Source organism: Tachyglossus aculeatus, chromosome 5, assembly GCF_015852505.1.
Source record: "Tachyglossus aculeatus isolate mTacAcu1 chromosome 5, mTacAcu1.pri, whole genome shotgun sequence".
In the NCBI taxonomy this organism is placed as follows: Eukaryota; Metazoa; Chordata; class Mammalia; order Monotremata; family Tachyglossidae; genus Tachyglossus; species Tachyglossus aculeatus.
Genome location: NC_052070.1, coordinates 62,521,212 through 62,542,142, shown reverse-complemented (window position 1 = coordinate 62,542,142; position 20,931 = coordinate 62,521,212). Strand labels below are relative to the sequence as shown.

The 20,931-nt window shown below is 55.9% G+C and overlaps 2 protein-coding genes across 5 annotated transcripts in view; both read left to right on the top strand.

Annotated features, from left to right (window-relative positions):
- Nucleotides 1-4,615, top strand: part of AGRN (agrin) — an 88,018-nt gene extending 83,403 nt beyond the window's left edge. For all 3 annotated transcript variants that reach the window (XM_038746344.1, XM_038746343.1, XM_038746345.1), the window contains 3 exons: nt 1,681-1,905; nt 2,328-2,431; nt 2,611-4,615. In XM_038746344.1, the coding sequence (XP_038602272.1) occupies nt 1,681-1,905; nt 2,328-2,431; nt 2,611-2,768 (487 nt within the window). In that variant the 3' untranslated portion in view covers nt 2,769-4,615. The remainder of the gene's footprint in view (nt 1-1,680; nt 1,906-2,327; nt 2,432-2,610) is intronic.
- A 4,855-nt stretch (nt 4,616-9,470) lies between these two features.
- The window catches only part of LOC119928905 (tyrosine-protein phosphatase non-receptor type 11-like), a 28,453-nt gene continuing 16,992 nt past the window's right edge, over nt 9,471-20,931 (top strand). For both annotated transcript variants that reach the window (XM_038747416.1, XM_038747415.1), the window contains exons 1-2: nt 9,471-9,536; nt 20,052-20,174. In XM_038747416.1, the coding sequence (XP_038603344.1) occupies nt 9,523-9,536; nt 20,052-20,174 (137 nt within the window). In that variant the 5' untranslated portion in view covers nt 9,471-9,522. The remainder of the gene's footprint in view (nt 9,537-20,051; nt 20,175-20,931) is intronic.

Below are 20,931 nucleotides of genomic sequence, written 5' to 3'. Positions count from 1 at the left end.
AGCCTATGGTCACCCAAACCTTCTCCATGGGGCAGGGAGAGTCAGAGACCACTAAGTGACTTAGGCTAGACAGCAGGGAGGACTTTCTGGTGCCAGGCCAGGTGACTGGAGGTGGCTTGTGGCCTCTCTCCCTGGGAATTGGTAGCTAAAAGGATCCCATAAGTCTAGGCCGACGGGAGGGGGTCTTCCCGCTGGAGGCACAGGGCTGGACTGGATGACCGCAGATGTGGGCTAAAGGTCTTGATGAAGCTCCTGGGGCTATCCCCCGCTTGGCAGCTGAAGGGTGGGGTCATCATGGCAAGAGACCCTCCCCTGCCACCTATCCTCCCCTTTCCCCGCGCTGGCCGGCTATTTCTATTCCGCTTACTGCTTGCCTCTCTCCCTGCGCCTCAGTCCTGCTGGTTCGGGCTCAGCCAGCGAGCCCAGGTGAGTTCTCTCAAGCTTCCACTCTGGCCAAGCCCCTCTGCCCACCCCTTTCCTACCCACCACGGTGCTCTGACCCACCACATCTCTCTGCTGCCTCTGTCCCTGGGAGTCTGCTTCTCTTTGTCTGTGCATCTCTCTGTCACTTCATCTCTGGAACTCTCTGCTTCTGTTGCTACATCTGTATTTCTGCCTCTGTGTGTTTGAATCTTTCAGCTTCTCTGTCTCTATGACTGTGTCTGTATCTCTCTGCCTCTGTTGCTGGGTCTCATTCCCTGTGTATCTCTTGATGTGCCTCTGGATCTCTCCACGTCTCTGGGTGGTTTGGACCTTTGGCTCTAAGGGGCACCCAGCCCACAGACTCCAGCAGCCCCAAGATCTGGGATGTGGGAGTAGGGTTGGGGGATGGAGCCTGGGTCTGAAATGTTACCCCAGTGAGAGCAAGGATCCCACCCCCCAGCCTGCTCCTTGCCCATGTCACATGCTCAGCTCTGAGACCCTTCGTGGGGCCTTGGACCATGTGTGCTGTAGTGTCCCTTAGGGGCTGATGGGGAATCTAAGTGTTTGTGTGTGGTGGTGGTGGTGGGGGGGGGGGGGGGGGGGGGAGTTGGGGAGGCTAATACTGTCTGAGAGGAGGGGCAATCAAGCAGTCAGTGGTATTTACTGAGCGCTTACTGTGTACAGAGCATTGTACTAGGGGAGGCGCTCCTCTTGGAGTGGGCTCCAGGCAGTGGGGGAGATGGTTATGATCCTGATAACCAATTTCTCCCCTTACCCCACGCACATCCTTGCTCTGGGTTGTTTTGGAGAGCTTGTTTGGGGGAGGGCTGATCCTGAACCTCATTATCCTGACAGAAGAAGCAGTGTGGCCTAGTGGAAAGAGGACCTGGATTCTAATCCCAGCTCCACCACTTGTCTGTTGTGTGAACTTGGTCATATCACTTAACTCCTGTGCCTCAGTTCCCTCATCTGCAAAATGGAGATTCAATACCTGTTCTCATTCCTACGTAGACTGAGCCCCAGGTAGGACAGGGATTGTGACCAACCTGATTATCTTGTACCCACCCCAGCGCTTAGTACAGTGCTTGGCATGTAGTAAGCGCTGAACACGTACCACTTTGAGAAGAACAGTCCACTTCTCCCTGCAGCTTGGGGGTGGGGGATCTCAGATAGGGGAGCCAAGGGGCTGAGGCCCTGCCCCTGGGCTCCTTCTCCTCTGAAGACCTCTAACCACATCCCTCAACCCCTAACCTCTAGTGAGAAGGCCCTGCAGGCCAACCATTTCGAGCTGAGCATCAAGACGGAAGCCACCCAGGGGCTCGTGCTTTGGAGTGGGAAGGCCACAGAGCGGGCCGACTACATCGCTCTGGCCATCGTTGATGGCCACCTGCACATGTCCTACGACCTCGGCTCCAAGCCTGTCGTGCTCCGCTCCACGGTGCCAGTCAACACCAACCGCTGGGTGCGGGTCAAGGCTCACAGGTCAGCCGCCAGTCTGGAGGGGATGGTGGGGAGAGATGCCAAGGAGCACGTGAGGGGCCAGTGCAGTCATGCCCATCCCATGTTCTAGGAATGGGAGGGGGAGTCCCGGACCACTGGCTCAGACACTATTTCAAGCCTGGCCTGGCCTGGGTGGATGCCCGGAGTGGCTAAGATGCCAGAGGCCCTGTCCAGGAGGGTGGCCAGGCTGGGCAGCTGGGCAGCTTGGTTGGGGATGGAGGAATGGGGAAGGGCGGTGAAGTGGGGAGGTTGGGCCAGGAATGGGAGGCGGTCGGTGAGGAGGAGGGATGGAAGGGCCCTTGGTGCCATTCCAGAAGGTGCTGCAGCTGCTTCTGGAGGGAGAGGAGGGGTACAGTGGGTGCCGGGGTTACTCCATCCTCCCTCTCCCCTCCCTTCTGGTACAGGGTACACAGGGAAGGGACCCTGCAGGTCGGCAATGAAGCCCCCATCACCGGCTCTTCCCCGCTGGGGGCCACCCAGCTGGACACGGACGGGGCCCTGTGGCTGGGTGAGCTGCTTGGGGATGTTGAGGGGTGGAGGTCCTAAGGAGAATAAATGAACAGGGTTTGGGGAGGGAGGGAGACTGCGGACCCCCAGAACAGACACACCCATCCCCGGGGACGGTGGCCAGATGCCAAGCGTTGCTGTCCAGACTGACCCTCGTTCCCCCCATCCTGCCCTCTCCAGGAGGAGTGGAGAAGCTGACCGTTACCCACAGGCTGCCCAAGGCCTACGGCACCAGCTATATTGGCTGTATCCGAGATGTGCTGGTGGATGGCAGAGAGCTGCACCTTGTGGGTGACGCCGTGAACAAGCCCACGATATTACAGTGCTCAGCCAAATAGCGCCTGCCCGGCCCCAGGCCTGGGCCCCTGCCCCCCGTCCAGCCCCCTGCCCCACCCCACCGCCACCACCGGCTACTGTAATTATTTTCTATTTTTGTAAACTCTCACTTGTTTTTATATCATTTGTTATTTGCCCATGGGTTGGAGACAGAGGACCCTTACCTGCACGCCTGGGGCATTGGGGTTATGTGGGGTCTCTGACTTTTGACCCTGGCCGCGGGACCTCCGGGGTCACGGTAGAACAGAAGCCAGCGAGATTCATCCAGCAGGAGAAGGTCCCAGGGTTTTCAAGGGGACATCAAGGACACAGGGGACAGCAGAAGTTCTTCCGTGGGGCTTTTCTCGACCTTCTCCGACTCCCATTTTCTTCTTCCATTTTGCCCCCAACCCCGAGTAGGGTGAGGGAGGTAGCCGGGCTGACCATGGCAACGACCTTCGCTTCCGTCTGGTGTTCAGAGTTGGCCGTCCGACCCCAGCCCGGCCCCTTGGCTTGAAGCGGGGTGGTCAGGGGTAGCCAGAAAGCCAGGTGGTCCACTCACCCCTCCTTCCGCTCCTTTGCCACAGCCTCTGTCCCCTTCTGATTTGTGTTTGTAATTTATGTGTGTAAGAGTCTGACTGTATTTGGGGATTTTTAATGCACTGCTTACCCCCCTGTCCCCACCCTAACCCTCAGGCCCGTGTGTACCATTTCAGAGCCAGGGCCCCGACCCCAGCCCCCCTCCATCCCGCCAGGTCCCAGCTCTCTGCATTTGATGGGGGCAGGGGCTGACTGTTCCCCCTCCCTCCACCAGGCCCAGTCCTCAGCCCAGCAGCTGGGACATCTATTTTTAGCCAGACGTGCCCCAGCCCGACCTGGCTTGTCCCTGCTGCGGCAGCTAAAGCCCCCTCCCCTCTGTGCCCCTTCCTACCACCCCCCAGGGATGGGGAGAATCAACCCAGTGCAGAGAGCTTTCTCTGCCCATGCTCCTGCCGCTCTCACCTCTGCCACATCTGCAGCCCAGCCTGCTAGAGAACTCACAGAGATCTGACCTGGCCTAATCTGGCCTGACCCCAGAGACGCCTTCCGATTCTCTGACTCTGAGGCGACTCTATGTAGGGACCAAAGCCAGAGCTGCTGTTGCCCCCTATGTACCGGACTGTTTCTTCCCACTCCAACTCCCTGTCCCCCTCCCACCTTCTCCACCTTCACATGTGTCTACATGCATGTTCAGTCCATTCAGCCCTGCCCACCGTAGGGTCCGCAGGAAGGTTACTACTGTATTTGCTCATGACCAACCACCCCACTTCCTGGCCTCACCCCGACTTGAGGGCTCTGATGGGCTGGTTTCAGCCTGAGCAATTCCTCATCGTCCCACCTGTGCCCGGGTTTTGGCTTGGAAAGTGCTGGCCGCTGGGAGATGGTGGGTATGTGAGTAATTACAGTAATCACATCTGCCTATTTCTTCAAGCAGAGCGAACCCCCCCACCCCTGGGAGTTGGGAAGCACCAAACTCTAGGATGACAAGGGTGGGAGTGGGGGCCAGACACTGATGTCTTTTAGCCATCCAGGCTCAGGGAGCCCTTGAGGGCTACAGCTAGCCCCCTTGACTTTACCCCTTAGCCGGATGCTGTTTCCCATGAAAAATCCCTCTCAACCTCACCACTTCTATGGTTGTTCCCCACCCCCCCAGAAGGGCGGGGGGGCTAGCCCATTAAAGTGAAACCCTAAATCCCCCTCAGTCTGCTGCCCAGATCCAGCCCGCCAGGGGCTCGCTGCATAGTGGAGGGTTCTTGAGTGGCAACCGGGGTCAGGACAGGGAAGTAGGGGTCAGTTTTTAAGGGAGGTCCCAGGGTGGGGGGTGGGGGGGGATCTTGGGGGGACATTTTCCAATTTGTCCACGCTGCCGCATGTTTCTCAGGTGAGACTCCAGGACACGGGGTCCCACGGTGGGCCCGGGGGCGGAGTGGGGTCCAGCATGATGTAACCGTTACTAACTGTGTCTTTGTCAATCACTGCGAAATAAAGTTTGGAAACTCGGGCAGATCAAGGGTGTGGAGCGTGATGCCAGATCCCACTCTTCCACCTTCCCATCTGGCAGAGATGGGAAACTGGGCCCCAAGCAGGACAATCCTGTTTGGATGCAGGAGGATGGATAGGATGAACTCTGGAAGGTCATGCCCAACCCAGGACTCTTGGTGGGTATCCTCCTCATTCCAATCGGTAGATAAATTTTCAGAGGGATGGTGGGGAGGGGGTATTACACTTGATCACAGACATTGGTGGGAACTGGAGGGAGGAATGGCAAGCCACCCATCCCCACTTGCTTTGTATTTGTACACATTTGTATATTTTGGGAAGACTGGGAAAAGCAGGATTTTATTTTTTTTAATAGTATTTGTTATGTGCTTACCAAGCACCTTACTGCTGGGGTGATCAGATGATCAGGCCAGACATAGTCCCTGTCTAAGTATGAATTAATCACCCAAATGTATTTTTTGAGCACTTACCATGTGCAGAGCATTGTACTAAGCTCTTGGGTGCAGCAGAAGCAGCAGCATGACCTAGTGGATAGAACATGGGCCTGGGAGTCAGAAGGATGTGGGTTCTAATCCTGGCTCTGCCATGTGTCTGCTGTGTGACCTTGGGCAAATCACTTCATTTCTCTGGGCTTCAGTTACCTCTGTGCTTCAGTTACCTCATCTGTAAAATGGGGATTAAGATTGTGAGCCCCATGTGGGACAGGGACTGTTCAAACCAATTTGCTTGTATCCACCCCAGTGCTTAGAAACACTGCTTGGCAAAGAGTAAGTGCTTAAGAAATACCACTATTATTATTATTGGGAGAATACAGTGTAACAGAGTTGGTAGGCATGTTTCCTGCCCACCACAAGCTTAAAGTCTAGAGGAAGTAGGGAAATGTAGGATTTAATTCCCATTTTTACAGATGAAGAAACAGAAGTGAAGTAACTTGTCCAAGGGCACACAGAAGGCAAGTGGTAGAGACAGGACTAGACCCCAGGTCTTCTGACTCTCGGGCCTGTGCTCTTTCCACTAACCAAAGTTGCTTCTTTGGGTGGTGATGCCATACTGGTCAGAAGCGGGGTGTATGGGATGGTCCTGCTAACCTTGAGGTCTGATCCTGCCCCTGCCCACCTGGTGACAAGGGTCATCCTGCCACCCACCCTCAAGGAGAGTGATAAGCAGGTCTTGAGCCACTGTCTGCCCAGCCTAACTCTGCTGCTGACCCCCCTGCTGGCCCGAGCAGAGTCTGGGAGTGGTCCCGTTGGGTCGTGTGTCCTGTTCACTCTGCTTCAGGTTGAAAACCTTGCAGCTTCAGGAAGGGACAGGCCATCCGATGCCTTGGGGCAGGACTAGCCCTGCTGCTGCCGGGAGTAAACAGCTGGGTTTATAAATAAAAAATCAAGCTCTGGGAAAGCCCCCAGGGAAGGGGAAGGGGCAGGGACGGGAATGAGGGTGGGGTCTGGGCTGGGCAGGAAGCTGGAAGTTAGAAACTGCATCTCTGGACAGGGCCGGAGATGAAATAAACCCTCAGATTCCCGAGGTTATGGGCCAGGAGGGGAGTGGAGAGGCCTGGGTCCCCCCATTCCTTCCCCACGGTCCCACATACCACCCCAGCTCCCACTATGCGTTCCTCCCCTCTCCAATTCCTGTCTGACCTGTGGGCCGGGTCTCAATCTCGGTGCTCCCTTCACTGACCCCTCATCCTCTGCAGTTGATCTGCCGCTCCCCCAGCCCCCCTGGGGCTGCTGAGCTTGCTTGCCGGGAAGAGGAGCTGGATCTGGGAAAAAGGCTAAGGCATCTCTGAGTCCTCGGGGCTGGGGATTCGGAAATCATTATCGGCTTCGATGGCGCAAGGAGAAGCAGCATGACCTAAGGAAAAGAGCAGGGTCCTTGCAGTTAGAGGACCTGGGTTCTAATAACGAGTCTGCCACTCTTCTATGGCATTTGTTTAGTACTTATTTACGGTCAAGCACTGTTCTAAGCTCTGGGATCGATGCAAGTTAATTAGGATGAACAGAGTCTCTGTCCCACATTGGCCTCACAATCTATGTAGGAGGGAAGACAGGTACTGACTCCCCATTTTGCAGTTGAGGAAACTCAGGCACAGAGAAGTCAAGTGACTTGCCCACAGCAGGCAAGTGGTGGAGCTGGGATTTAAACCCAGGTCTTCTGGCTCCTCTTCTGGCTCCCAGCACCGTCCTTTATCCACTAGAACATGCTATTTCTCACCACTGCTTGACCATGGGAAAGTAATTTAACATCTCTGTGCCTAAGTTTCCTCAGGTGCAAAATGGGGATTCCCCCCTACCTAGACTGTAAGCATGGAGTAGTTGATAGAGCATGGCCTGGGAGTCCATGGGTTCTAATTACCTCATCTGTAAAATGGGGATTAAGATTGTGAGCCCCATGTGGGACAGGGACTGTGTTCCAACCAATTTGCTTGTATCCACCCCAGTGCTTAGAACAGTGCTTGGTATGGGTTCTAATCCTAGCTCCTCCACTTGCCTGCTGTGTGACCTTGGGCAAGTCACTTAACTTCTCTATGCTTCAGTCACCTCACCTGTAGAATGGAGATTGTCTGTAAACCCCATGTGGGACAGGGACTGTGTCCAACTTAATTGTGTTGTATCTACCCCAGTACTTAGGACAGTGCCCGGCACATAGTAAGTGCTTAACAAGTACTATTATTATTGTATGGGACAGGGACAGTGTCCAACTTAAATATCTACCCCAGTGCAGTTAATGCTAAACTATTATTATTATACATTATGTATATTGTATTATTATACTTTTATAACGATAAAACCATAGTAATAATAATATCTCCCCCATCCCAGCCCATTCAGTGTGACCTAGAGGCAGGGGCCAGGAGTTGATCCACTAAGTCCGGTGGACACGAGTCTGGCCATTTTCATTGTGTCCCAAAAAAGGAGGTGAGGAGAAGCTGGAGGAGAAATTCTGGGTGCAAATTCCACCTCCGAGCCCGCCCAACGAAACAAGGCTACCCCCCACCCCTGCCACACCCAACATCTCCCCACCGTCCCTCGATCCTCCGGCCTCCCTATTGTCGTGCAGCCAGGCCTCGCAGCCCCCCCCCCCCCCCCCCCGGGTCACAGCCTGTGGAGTCCCCACCGGTGCAGCGAGTTTAGCCTCCCCGCTCCCCCGACGGGGCTGAGGCCGGAGAATAGCCGTTACTGGCAGTTCAGCACGTGGGGTCTCCGCCCCCGATCCCAGCGCCGAGCCCCGCAGAGGCACCGAGCAGGGAGGGAGCCGGGGGGAAAGTCGGGGGCGGCGGGATGAGCTGCAGCCTTGACCAAGGGGCAGGGGGCGGGGGTCTGCCCCGCCCGGGTCGGTATATTTAGGAAATGATAGCGCGAACCGCTTTAAAAATAGACGGACGGAGGGGGGAGGGACGGGGGCGCATTCTCTAGCCCGGGGCGAGTGTCTGCTCCCCTCCCACCCTCAGTCTGGTACAGCGAGGCCGGGTCCGGTCAAAGGGAGAGGCAGCGGGGATGGTGGTCCTCGCCTGCCCGACGACCACCTCCTTCGGACAGTCCTCCGCCCCCTTTCATGCTCGGAGCTTTATTCTCGGGAACTCCATCGCCCGGGGTGCAGGGACAAGGCCTAATAATAATAATAATAATAATGGTATGTGTTAAGCACTCACTATGTGTCAAACATTGTTCTAAGCGCTGGGGTAGATACAAGGTGTTTCAGGTTGTCCCACGTGAGGCTCACAGTCTTCATCCCCAGTTTACAGATGGGGTCACCGAGGCACTGAGAAGTTAAGTAATAATAATGATGATGGTATTTGTTAGGCGCTTACTACGTGCCAAGCACTGTTCTGATCGCTGGGGTAGATACAAGGTAGTTAGGTTGTCCCACGTGGGTCTCAGTCTTCATCCCCATTTTACAGATTCATTCATTCAGTCAATTGTATTTATTGAGCACTTACTGTGTGCAGAGCACTGCACTGAACTAAGCGCTTGGGAATCAATCAATCAATCATATTTATTGAGTGCTTACTGTGTGCAGAGCAGTGTACTAAGCACTTGGGAAGTAGAAGTTGGCAACATAGCTGGCAACTGTTGCAAGTTGGCAAAAGATGAGGTAACTAAGGCACAGAGAAATCAATCAATCAATCAATCGTACTTATTGAGCGCTTACTGTGTTCAGGGCACTGTACTAAGCGCTTGGGAAGTCCAAGTTGGCAACATATACAGACAGTCCCTACCCAACTGTGGGAAATGACTTGCCCAAGGTCACACAGCTGATAAGTGGCAGAGCCGGGATTACCACCCACGACCTCTGACTCCCAAGCCCGTGCTCTGTCCACTAAGCCACGCTAGGCACAGAGAAGTGAAGTGGGTTGCCCAAGGTCACACAGCAGACAAGTGGGGGAGCCTGGATTAGAACCCACGTCCTCTTAGTCCCAAGGCCGTGCTCGTTGCACTAAGCCACGCAGCCACGCTGTCTTCTTGTCCCCCCCTCTCTACCCCCTTCCCACCCAGTCCTCCAACTATCCGGGCTCGGAGCAGGGCCAGGGGCCTTTAAGAGTGGGGCCTCCCACGCAGCCACGTGGTTCTCGGTCCCATGTAGGGCCCTGGGGGCGGAGCGTCGAGTGGGGAGGGGTGGGGTTTGTCCTTGTACGGGGGTTAGGGGCGGGGATGGACCTCCAGGACTGAGTTGCGTGCCGGGCCCCGGCTTCAACCCGAGTCCGGAGCGCGCAGCGGACGGCGGAGAGGTGAGGACATGACTTCCCGCAGGTGAGTGTCCGGCCCCGCGGCGCCCATCCTCTCCTCCCGCCGGGCCCTGCCCACCTCCACGGCCCGGCCCGCCCTCCCGGTGGTGAGGGGGCCCGGGACGCCAGGGGCCAAGCCGAGAATTGAGGAAGGGGCGAAACATCAGGATCACCGAGGCGGGCGCGCACGTTGGTTTTCCGACCCTAATTATGGGGGTCCTGACTCCTCAGATCTCCGCTTGGTCCGTGGGGGACGCGCCCCTGGCATCTGTGGCCTCTGGAACCCGGGACACGGTGTCACGGTAGGGCAGGGGCGGAGGAGGACCAGCCCCGCTAAGCCCTGGCCGTACAGGTTTGATCCCTCCCAGAGGAGTCACCCTCCTGTCGCCGGCAGCCGCGGGACCTCAGGGCGGGACCTGGGTCCGTTTCCTGCCACCTTGCCTCGGTGTGCCCGTTTGTGAAGTGGGTCCGCTACGGGGACCGGCCCGGGTCCTCCCAAGCAGAGAGAGCGGCCCCTCGAGTGGTCAAGCCTTGCCGGGAAGCCCTCCGGAGTTTCCCCTCGTTGGCTGGGGGGAGCCGAGGATGAAAACCAGAGGTATTGATACAATCGTATTTATTGAGCGCTTACTGTGTGTAGAGCGCTGTACTAAGCGCTTGGGAAGTACAAGTCGGCGACGTACAGAGACGGTCCCTACCCAACAACGGGCTCACAGTCTAGAAGGGGGACGCCGATGAGGGGCCTGTCACTTAACCCAGCCCCGAACTCCACCTCCCACCTTGCCCCCTAATTTGAGTCGCGTCGACACCCGTTTGTGGTCTACACTAGCAGGTGGGCGCTACTCTCGCTCGGATTCCTCCACCCTCCCCGGCTTCAGCTCGGACCGTCGCCCTCTTGAGCGGCCCTATCTCTGTTCCGCCGGCTCGGCTGCTGACAGTTTCTCCTTCGGCGCTCGTCGGGGGAGGGAAGTGGGCTGATACCGAGACTGGAAGAGGGAAGGGAGAATGGGGGTGCTGGGCGTCCGTAGGGAGGAGTCGTGGTGGAGTCGACCCCGCCACTCCTAGGGTCAGTGGAGAGTGGTTGCCTAGTCCCTCCCTGCCCCATTCGGCCCCACTCCCGGTATCGAGGCCTTTCCGGGCTCAGGGAAGGACGGGGCCGGACCGGCAGGAAGAGGTTAAATTGGGTAGGGGTCTCGGACTCACGGCTGCCTCTGTCCGTCGATGAGATAGGGGACTGCTGACCTAGTAAACCGAGGGGACAAGGGTGGGGAGAGCCCCCGGGGAGCGAAAGACAGGCCCTGAGGTCAGAGGTCTTCAGCCCCTGGATGGTCGATTCCGTGCCCCCTTTCTTCCCCTCCCGCCAGGCCTGGGGGACTCTGCCACTTTAGACCAGAGGGTCCTGACCCCGTGCCCTGACAACACCACCCTCCTTGCGGTGCTGCCCCCCGAGACTGCAGGGGTCCCGGAGCCACTGGGGCCTGGAGGCCGAGGCTGGGCCCGTTTTGGTGGTGAGGGTGGGAAGCCCAGGGGGACGGGACCTGCTCTTCCTCTCCCGGACTGGTTCCTCCACTCAAGGGCGGGGCCCGCTCCCGATCCCACTCCTGGAGCCTCCAGGGATGTCAGCTGCACGGGGTCAGAGATGGGCTGGACTGAAGGACTCAGGCCCCGGCCGGCCACCGCCTCCCGCTCTCCCTCCCAAGCGCCTTCTTTCTCTCCATTTACCCAGATCCGCCTCTCGTCCCCACTCTCCCCAACCCCCGGCCCCTGACCCTCCCTCCCCCTCCCCCTCCCCCCAACAATGGAGCGGGTTCCGGACGAATCTCTGTCCCCCGCCCCCTCCTCACCGCCCTCCACGGCCGCCGCGGCCACCGCACCCTCTCCCCCGGCGGAGAGGACACATGTGTTTCCTGCTGGGAGCTGCTGGAGGGGGGTGGGGGCGGGGTCTCGGGCTCTGAGGGCCTCTGGTTTTGTGGATCACCAGTGTGCCCATCTGACTTCGGACAGAACCACTGGTTCCTGCCTGCCCCCCGTCCTTTTGTGGGGGTTGGGAGGGCATCTCGATCCTTTTCCTGGGTCTTGAGGACCCTGATAACGGGAGTCTGCATGGAGGGACTGGTTGGAGGCTGCTTGGGAGGGGTCAGGCTACATGTTGCTACGCTCCTCCACACCGGCCACCCCCTTCCCCCACTCTGTTCAGGCTGCAGGAAGCCGTGGGGGGCGCCGGGAGCTGGCCCAGCCCTGGACCAGGCTTCCTGCCCGAGGACTAAGGGCAGGAGGAAACTCCCTCTAAACGGCACCGGAAACAGGGCCAGGAGCTTCCTACTGCTTGTGCTGGGGTCCAGGGCGCTGCCCTCAGGACTTACTCCTGACTCTCTGTCCGTCTGTCTGCTGGATGTGCCTGGCTGGTCTCCACTTAGGCTGTGGGCTGGAGACCCAAACTGTCCTCTGAGGGATGAGCAGCCTGAGCCCTCTGCTCTGCCCTGGACTGCTGTTGTCAGTTGGTCCATTGTATTTATTGAGCACTTACTGTGTGCAGGTTGCTGTTTGAAGCACTCGAGGGAGTACAATATAGCAATAAACAGAACCCACCAGAACCCAAGGCTGACACTGACCCCTGGCCACCCACTGGGCCGGGGCTGATAAAAGCATTTAATCCTGTGTCCCTGGCCTGGCTCGGCAAGGTCCCATCTCGGCCAGGCTCTGTGCCCAGATGCAGGTCCACACGGTAGCATTACCTCCCACCACCACCTACACTGTGTTTCCGTAAGAATGAGTGATTTGGGCACTCCGCCCCTGGCCGTCCCAGGTCTTGAGGCAGGCGTCCATCCTATGTGTCTGGTACAAATTGCCAGCCTCTGTAAGCAAGGAGCAGGACTACAGGTGGGGCCCCGTTCAAAGGCCAACATGCCTGTTGGCCAGCAGCGTTTCTGTTCTGGATTTTCTCTTTGGCCACCAGGTCTTGTCCAGACCGCGACTTTCAATGGACCAGCTTCCCCAGAGAGGTCCCTTATCCAAGGCAGCCCTGTCCTTTCCTGGACAGGAGCTAATAACCCTCCACCCCCCCAGTTTGAGGCTGTAATGCTTTTCACCCTGATTGGCTACTGCCCCACACCCATACTCCCAAGCCCTTCCCTGTGCCACCTCCAGGGAGCCCTTCCTGATTATTGTCTCTCACTTGTCCTGAACACCATACAGAATTAACCAACCCTTGAAGGAGGTGCCAGGTCACTCAAGGGGATCAGGGTAAACAGGGGCTTTATTCTTTGGCTTTTCTGTCACTGGGCTGGGCTGGCCTTGCCCTCGCCTGAGTTGGACCTGCTCAGGTTGGGTTGCTGCCTCTGGAGGAATTCTCAGTTGGTACCGCCTGGCTGGGAGCTGGACTGAAGGGCCAGAGAGTCAGAATCAGGCCCTCTCTAGCAAGGAAAATCATCGGTCACTGAAACGTGTCCTGTTCCCAGCCTCCCTCCTCCAGCATTGGGCCCTGTTTTGGGCCCTATCTTTGGTGCTGGTGAATCTTACCAGAACAGGCTCTGGGAAGAGACTGATCCATCCCACTACTCCTCCCCCAGGGCGGGTGAGCTTCTGTTTGGGGCTCCCCAGTAGCTGAGATCAAAAATCTTCATTCATTCAATCATATTTATTGAGCACCTACTGTGTGCAAAACACCATACTAAGCACTTGGGAGAATGCAGTATAACAACAAATAAACACATTCCTGCCCACAAGGAGTGCTCACAGTCTAGAGGACAGGTATCAAGGAATAAGCTACCAAGCCCTAGGCCTTTACTCCCCTTTCTCTGGTTAATGGACCTGGGCCCCAGGAGTCGTCTGCTTGGGCTGTTCAGGGTCAAATGTACCCTCCTCCTGGCTGGCCCAGCCCAGTCGGACATCGTGACTCAGGCCGGCGGGGAATTTATCCAGTCACCGGACCTCATGGCCCGAGTCGGACCTTACAGGCGGGGGGGCAGGGCCAGCCCAGCCCAGTGACAGAAAAGCCAAAGAATAAAGCCCCTGTTTACCCTGATCCCCTACTGACCTGGGGGAGCAGCATCATTTGAAAGTAGCCCCCCTATCCTGCCACATCCATAGCCCCTCTGCTGGTGAAATCTCCTGGGTTCCCCACAGAAATATGTCCCACAGCTCTTCCAAGGAGACCCAGATGGGCCAGGTACCCAGCAGAAAGTCTCCCCAAGTTTCCCCAAGCAGAAAGTCTCTGTGGCTAAATTGGTTGCCTATGCTCTGGGTCCCCTGGAGAGGGCTGGCTGGACCAGGGCAGGTGATCGGCAGAGGCCCCTGGGAGTCTCTGCCTGCCCTAGCAGCTGCTGCCCCAGGCTGACCCATACTAACGTTCATTGGGGTGTTATCCTTTGCACTTGTCCAGGCCCCTTCCTTTTCATGCAGTCAGGAGGGCTGGAGAATGACCAAGCCCAGCGGGACTACCACAGGGCTTCTCGGGGCATGTTCAGTGGGTGGATTTAACCACTTCGGACCCTGACTCAACCTATGCACACACACACACATATCAGATTTTCTTTCTGGGGAGAAGCTTGTCCACCTATGATCTCCTGGTCCCTCCCCCCACCAACTCCCTGAGGGTCTCCTCCCCCACCATCCCTGGCCTGCGAGCCCATTGTTGGGTAGAGACCATCTCTATATGTTGCCAACTTGTACTTCCCAAGCACAGTAAGCACTCAATAAATACGATTGAATGAATGAATCCCTACCCCCCTCCCCACCTTGGGGTCGGGGGGACAGGCCAAAGAGATGAGAGATGGACAGGCACTTCCAGGGAAGCCCCAGACTTGCTCATCCTCCCAGGCGGGAACTACCCCCAGCTTGACCCAAACCGCTACCGGACTGTCTGCTGTCCTGTTGTCACCACTGCTTTTGAGTGAGCACTAACACTACATGTCACACTGAGCTAGCTGCTTAGAGACATGTGTAAAAACAGAATCAAACCATAACTTGGCCCTCAGGGGGGTCACAATCCAGAGCAACCCAGAAAGTACCTTAAATAGTGATGCAAGATTTCTTCTCACGGCACCATGATTTCCTCCCCCTGAACACGCCCACCCCCCCCCTTCCTGCCTTCCCCACTCAACAGTCCAGGAAAATCTCTGACGTTCCAAAGTGTATGAAAGCTCACCCCCTGCCCCTGCCTCCCGTGGGGGAGGGAGTTTTCTCTGTCCGGCTGTAGAAAGGTCAAACTGGTCACCTGAACAATCTCACCCTTTTGGGGATGGTCCTCGAGGGTCCCAAAAGCCTGAAACCCTATTCAAACTTCTTCTCCCACAAAGGTAACCCTGTGTGCAAGGGCCGAACTGTAGTCTGGGCTTCCCCGGGTCCTCAACGCAAAGAGAGAAAGACAGAGACTCTCGTGGCTGCCGGTGGCCATCTGTCATGGGACACTGTCCCTGTTTGACTGACTGTATTGATTATCCACCCACCCCCTATCTTGCCCCTGTAAGAAAAGCTTCCATGAGCATTTGGATCCTGCTCTTCTCCGGCTTCTGTTGTACTTCCCCAAGCGTTTAGTTCAAAGCATTGCACCCAATAAGCACTCAATGAATGTATTTACTCCCACCCCCTCCTCCTCCTCCTTCCTCTCCTCCTCCTCTTGTGACTTCCTGCTAGCACCAGCTCCAGGTTTTGGCAGGAAAAGTCCAAGTCCCCTCTCAGGGAGAGGGATGAGGGGGGTTGAGGACACCTGCAGACAGGGCCTGCCCACCCAGATCGGGCCTTTAGGGCAAAACGCTGGCTTGGCCAATTGGCTAGGCCAACTGGGAAGCCTTTGATAATAATAATAATTGTGGTATTTATTAAGTGCTTACTATGTGCCAAGCACTGAACTAAGCACTGGGGTAGGTATAAGGTAATCAGGTCCCTTGTGGGGCTCCCAGTCTAAGTAGGAGGGAGACCAGGTATTGAATCTCCATTTTGCAGATGATGAAACTGAGACACAATGAAGTGAAATGACTTGCCCGAGGTCACACAGCAGATATGTGGCGGAGCAGGGATTAGAAACCAGATCTTCTGACTCCCATGCCCGTGCCCTTTCCATTAGACCACACTGCTTCAGTGATGCTGAGGGAGGACTGGAGCCCAGGGCTCTAAAAGTGGACAGGGGGCAAGACAGCATGAGAGGCGTTGCATCATTCCCCAATCATGCAATGACTTCCTGGTTCTGAGAGAGAGATAGGGAGAGAGTCCTAAACCTGGGGAAGTGGGGGCAGGAGGCTCAGGGTTCAGGCCCATCTCCCTGTGGCCAAGTTACACCATGTGATCGCCAGGGTGTGTACCCTCCCCGGACTCAGCTTTCCGGCCTGGGAAATGGGAAGAGCTTTGGGTGTTCCAAATGGGAAAAGTAGTTGTGTTCAGGCTGTGCTGTGAAAATAGAGGAGGGGACTTTCTGTTATAGTGCTTGCCCGTAGTCTAGGCCTGTCCTCAGGCCGGATTCACTTCTGCTCCAGACCCGAGCCTCCTCTTTCTCTGCTGAAATTTCCTTCTTGGGCTATGATTCCTGCCCTTCTCTTCCCCAACCCACCCTGAGCCACCACTGGTAACATTGTACATGTGACCAGTGGGGAGGGTGAAAGCCTGCAGGGCGAAGGAGGGGATGTGTGACCTGGAGTTGGGGTCATGTGAACGCCAATCCTCCTCACGCCCCCATCCTGAGAGGAAGGCTTCTTAGCACGGCCCAGGGGACCCAGATTCTATGATCAGCCCCCTCCCAGCTGGGTGGCCCCAGAGTGTGTGTGTGTGTGTGTGTGTGCACACGTGTGTGTGTGTGTGTGTGTGTGTGGTGTGTGGAGGGAGGGGTTGCTGGGATGTTTGTATTTTTACTAAACTTCCTGTTTGTGTGTTTACCCTGTACTGCTCGGTCATCTGCCGGATCGGGGGCGGTTCGGCTCTTATGGGGAAGGAGAAGATGCCTCCTGGTGCTACAGCCCCCACCTACGGACCTAAATGGGGGAAGGGGATTTTGGGGGTGGAGGGCCTAGCTGGTGAGACTCTGAACAAAAATGTTTTGTCCTAAGATTTTGGGTGTGCTGTGCACGTGACTGTGGGGCTGCCAGCGTTTGCTGGGGGAAGGAGGGCAGTGGAGGGGGTGACCCTTGACCATCCCTTAATGCTTGTAGACGGGAGGGAAGGGGCAGCATTATCGCTGTTTAACCGGACAATCGCAAGTGCCGGTCCTGGAATCCCCAGGGGCGAGGGGCAGTCTCCACTTTCAGCCTACGGAGAGAAGTGAGGCGGGGTGCGGGAGCCAGTGAGTCACCCAGGCAGAAGCCACCCCAATCTCAGGTTCATCTGTAGGTGCAGCCGGGGCCACCGGAGCCTGCGAAGAGCTAACCCCGCAAGACAGCTTGACTCATTTCCGCCCTCGAAACCCATTATCCAGCAGGGGGGTGGAGCGGAGCCGTGACAACATCTCCGGCTGTGGGCTGGGGGTAGGGGGTGCTCCCGAGAGGACAAAGTACCCACTGATCAACCATGGATAATTGATGACTTGTCGCTGAGGCTACCCCAAATCGTGGGCCCTCTAGTTCCGGCCACCCTGCGCCCTGTGGAGAGGGAAGAAGCAGGGAGAGAGGAGAGTTTACTCTTTTTTCCCCAGTGTAATAAGTGGAAAATTCATTCATTTATTCAATTGTATTTAATGAGCATTTACTGTGTGCTGTGCACTGTACTAAAAGCTTGGGAGAGTACAATACAGAAATAAACAGACACATTCCCTGACCACAGCAATCTTACAGTCTAGAGGGGAGGAGACAAACATCAATACAAACAAATAAATTACAGATATGTAGGTAAGTGCTGTGGGGCTGGGAGGGAGATTGAATGAAAGGAGCAAGTCAGGGTGACACAGAAGGGAGTGGGAGAAGAGGAAAGGGGGGTTAAGTCAGGGAAGGCTTCTTGGAGGAGATGTGCCTTCAATAAGGCTTTGAAGAAGGGGAGAGTAATTGTCGGATTTGAGGAGGGAGTGCGATCCAGGCCAGAGGCAGAATGTGGGCTTACCCCCATGCCTGTCCCCTCCTCCCAATGACCGCAGTCCTTCGAGGCTAGATTGGTGCTGCTGACAGGGCTAGCCTCCAGCCCAATTCTGATGCCTAAAGTCCCTCTCTGTCCCTTGGTCCCCTCTACTCCTGGAGTCCAGTGAGACAGATGGGGCAAGGGGTGGATTAGGGTTCCTTAGCAGAAAAGAAAATGTCTGGATCTTGGAAGTGGGGTGATGGTGGGCTATTCATTCATTCATTCAATTGTATTTATTGAGCACTTACTGTGTGCAAAGCACTGTACTAGGCGCTTGGGAGAGTACAATCTAACAGCAAACAGGCACATTCCTGCCCACGAAGAGCTCACATTCTAGAGGGGGAGGCGGATATTAATATAAATAAATGAATAGGTAAATAAAAATTAAATAAATTACAGATATATACATATATGCTGTGGGGATGGGAGGGAAGAAGAATGAAGGAGCAAGTAAGAGCAGCGCAGAAGGGAGTGGGGGAAGAGAAGAGGAGGGTTTATTCAGGGAAGGCTTCTTGGAGGAGATGTGCCTTCAATAAGGTTTTGAAGTGGGGGAAAGCAAATATCTATCTGATATGAGGAGGGAGGGTGTTTGAGGCCAGAGGTAGGATGTGAGTGAGAGGTCAGCAGTGAGATAAAATGATAATAATAATAATACTGATGACATTTGTTAAGTGCTTACTATGTGCAGGTTGTCCCACGTGGTGCTCACAGTCGTAATCCCTATTTTACAGATGAGGTAGCTGAGGCACAGAGAAGCTAAGTGACTTGCCCAAGGTCACACAGCAGACAATTGGTGGAGTTGGGATTTGAACCCATGACCTCTGACTCCCAAGCCCGGGCTCTTTCCACTGAGCCACGCTGCTTCTCAAGAGAAGGAGGTGCAGTGGGAATGTTAGCATTAGAGGAATGAAGTGTGCGGGCTGGATTGTAGTAGGAGAGTAGCCAGGCGAGGTAGGAGTGGTCAAGATGATTAAGTGCTTTAAAGCCAATGGTGAGGAGTTTTTGTTTGATACAGAGGTGGACAGCTATGCAGCACTTTGAAGGCAAACACCTGATCTGGGGTCTGTCCATGACTTCTTGGAAACTGTCAGGTCTGGACGGAGACCTCGGTAAGCCAAACTGCATGTCCAGCCCAGATAGCTGTAGGGAACAAAGTCTTCTTTCACCCCCTCAACGGGGAGCTGGGGGACACACCGGTCACCACTGCCCAGAGGAGCTGCCCCCTCTCTTGATCCTGCTGCTGCTGGCCACCTATCAATTCAGTCATTCAGTCATATTCACTGAGCACTTCCTGTTTGGAGAGCACTGTATTAATCGTTGGGGAGAGTAAAATACAACAAAGTTGGTAGGCACGTGGGGTAACTCAAACGAGGAGTCCAGCAGGGTCTCCCCAGTCCAGTGATGGAGGAGGGGCTGGTGGGTTGGGACCCAGTTAAGTGGTCCAAGGAACAGCTTTTGCACTCCACCTGGGCCAGACGGCTCTCCGTGGGGCTGGGCCTCAGGGTATTGCGACTGCAGATGGTGCAGAGTGGAAAGAGCAAGGGACAGGGTACATGGGGCAACGCCCAGGGCACCGGTGGAAAATGTGAATAAAATGCAAAGCATGGAAAAGGGAAACCCCAGAGGCTGCTGTCCGGGACCCATGAGTTTCCACATGTGCAGGTGACATCGCCCCCTTCCCCTTCCATTCAAGTAAATTCCGTTTGAGCCAAGTTTCCGTTCCTGGAAGATGCTGGGGGCGGAGTGGGGGCAGAGGGCTGGGATGGGGGCGATCGGAGCCGAGGTCGGATTCTTGGACTGGCTGCTCCGGGCCAGCTTTGAAGTGCCTCAGTGGCCTCACGGTTTCAGGAACAACGGGGTGGAGCAGGGGGTGGGCTGGTCTCAGGCCAGGATCCGGGGGCTAGGGTAGAAACTTACTTTCCAGTCAACCTAGAGGTCACTCTAGGCCTAGTGGATACAGCACGGGCCTGGGAGTCGGAAGGACCTGGGTTCTAGTCCCAGCTTCACTATTCCCACTCTGCTGTGTGAACTTGGGCAAGTCACTTTACTTCTCTGTTCCTCAGTAACCTCATCTGTAAAATGGGGACTAAGACTGTGAGCCCCATGGGGGACGTGAACTGTGTTCATTCAGTTGTATTTTTAAGTGCTTACTGTGTGCAGAGCACTGTAGTAAGTGCTTGGGAGAGTAAAATATATCAGTAAACAAACATTCCCTGCCCACAATGAGCTTACAGTCTAGAGTCCAACCTGATTAGCTTCTATCTACCCCAGTGCTTAGAACAGTACCTGGCATATAGTAAGTGCTTAACAAATGCCATAAAAAACAAAAGAAAACAAGAAACCTCCCAACCTTTGCCACTCTTTCCCTCTCTCCCCTGGCCTTTTCAAGGGGGCCCCGGTTAGGGGGAGGGAGAGTGGGGGGTCGGGAGGTGGACCACTCTGATCCTGGGCCAGAGGGGAGGGGACTTCAGTCAACATTTAATTGCTATTTTCCCCACTCTGCTTACAGGTGGTTTCACCCCAACATCAATGGAATCGAAGCTGAGAAACTGCTTCTGACCCGTGGAGGCCATGGCAGCTTCCTGGCACGGCCAAGCAAGAGCAGCCTGGGGGACTTCACCCTCTCTGTCAGGTGGGGCTGGGGGCTCTTCCGGTGGGGGATAGTAGGGGGGCACCTCTTCTATCCAGGGGGTTCTCACCCCCTCCATCAGCTGGAGTTGGGCAAGAGGGAGGGGGTACTTCTGCCATCCAGAGGGTTCTCACCCTCTCCGTCAGGTGGTGCTGGGGGCTCTTCCAGTTGGGGAGGGGCGAAAGGCTGAAAGCATAGCCGGGAATCTCTCCTCCCTTGATCATTCAGGAGCAGCCCTGGATATCCACTGGCTCCTGCCCTGGGAAAGTGCCCTCCCCGGTTATCCATCGGCTCTGGCCCCGGGAAAGCTCCTTTCCCGGTTATCCATTGGTTCCCACCTCGGGAAAGCGCCCTCCCCCCTTACCCTTTGGCTTCTGCCCGCACCCCCATCCCTGTCCTGCACAATCCCATTTATCCACTCCCAGGGGTGGCCTGACCCTGCTCTGTGCGTGTGGCCAGTTTGCTCTTGGCTTTACGAGAGATAATTTGTCACCCACAAAGAGTGACCTCAAGTGTTCCTCCAGCCCCTGTTCACACCACTTCCCTTCACACCTCCCAATCAGATTGTTCCCAAACACACTGCAGGTGGGTCCATTTGTTTGGGGCGTCTGAATCTCTCTGTCATTGTTTGCGGGTTGGTGAGTCCTAGCGAGGGTTGTAGAGGACTTGGCTGCTAAGTTGTTGCCCTGGGCTGCACTAGGGATGGAGGTGGAGGCTGGGTGTCTGTGAGTCCCCTAACTCTCCACCCTGTGGTCCCCTG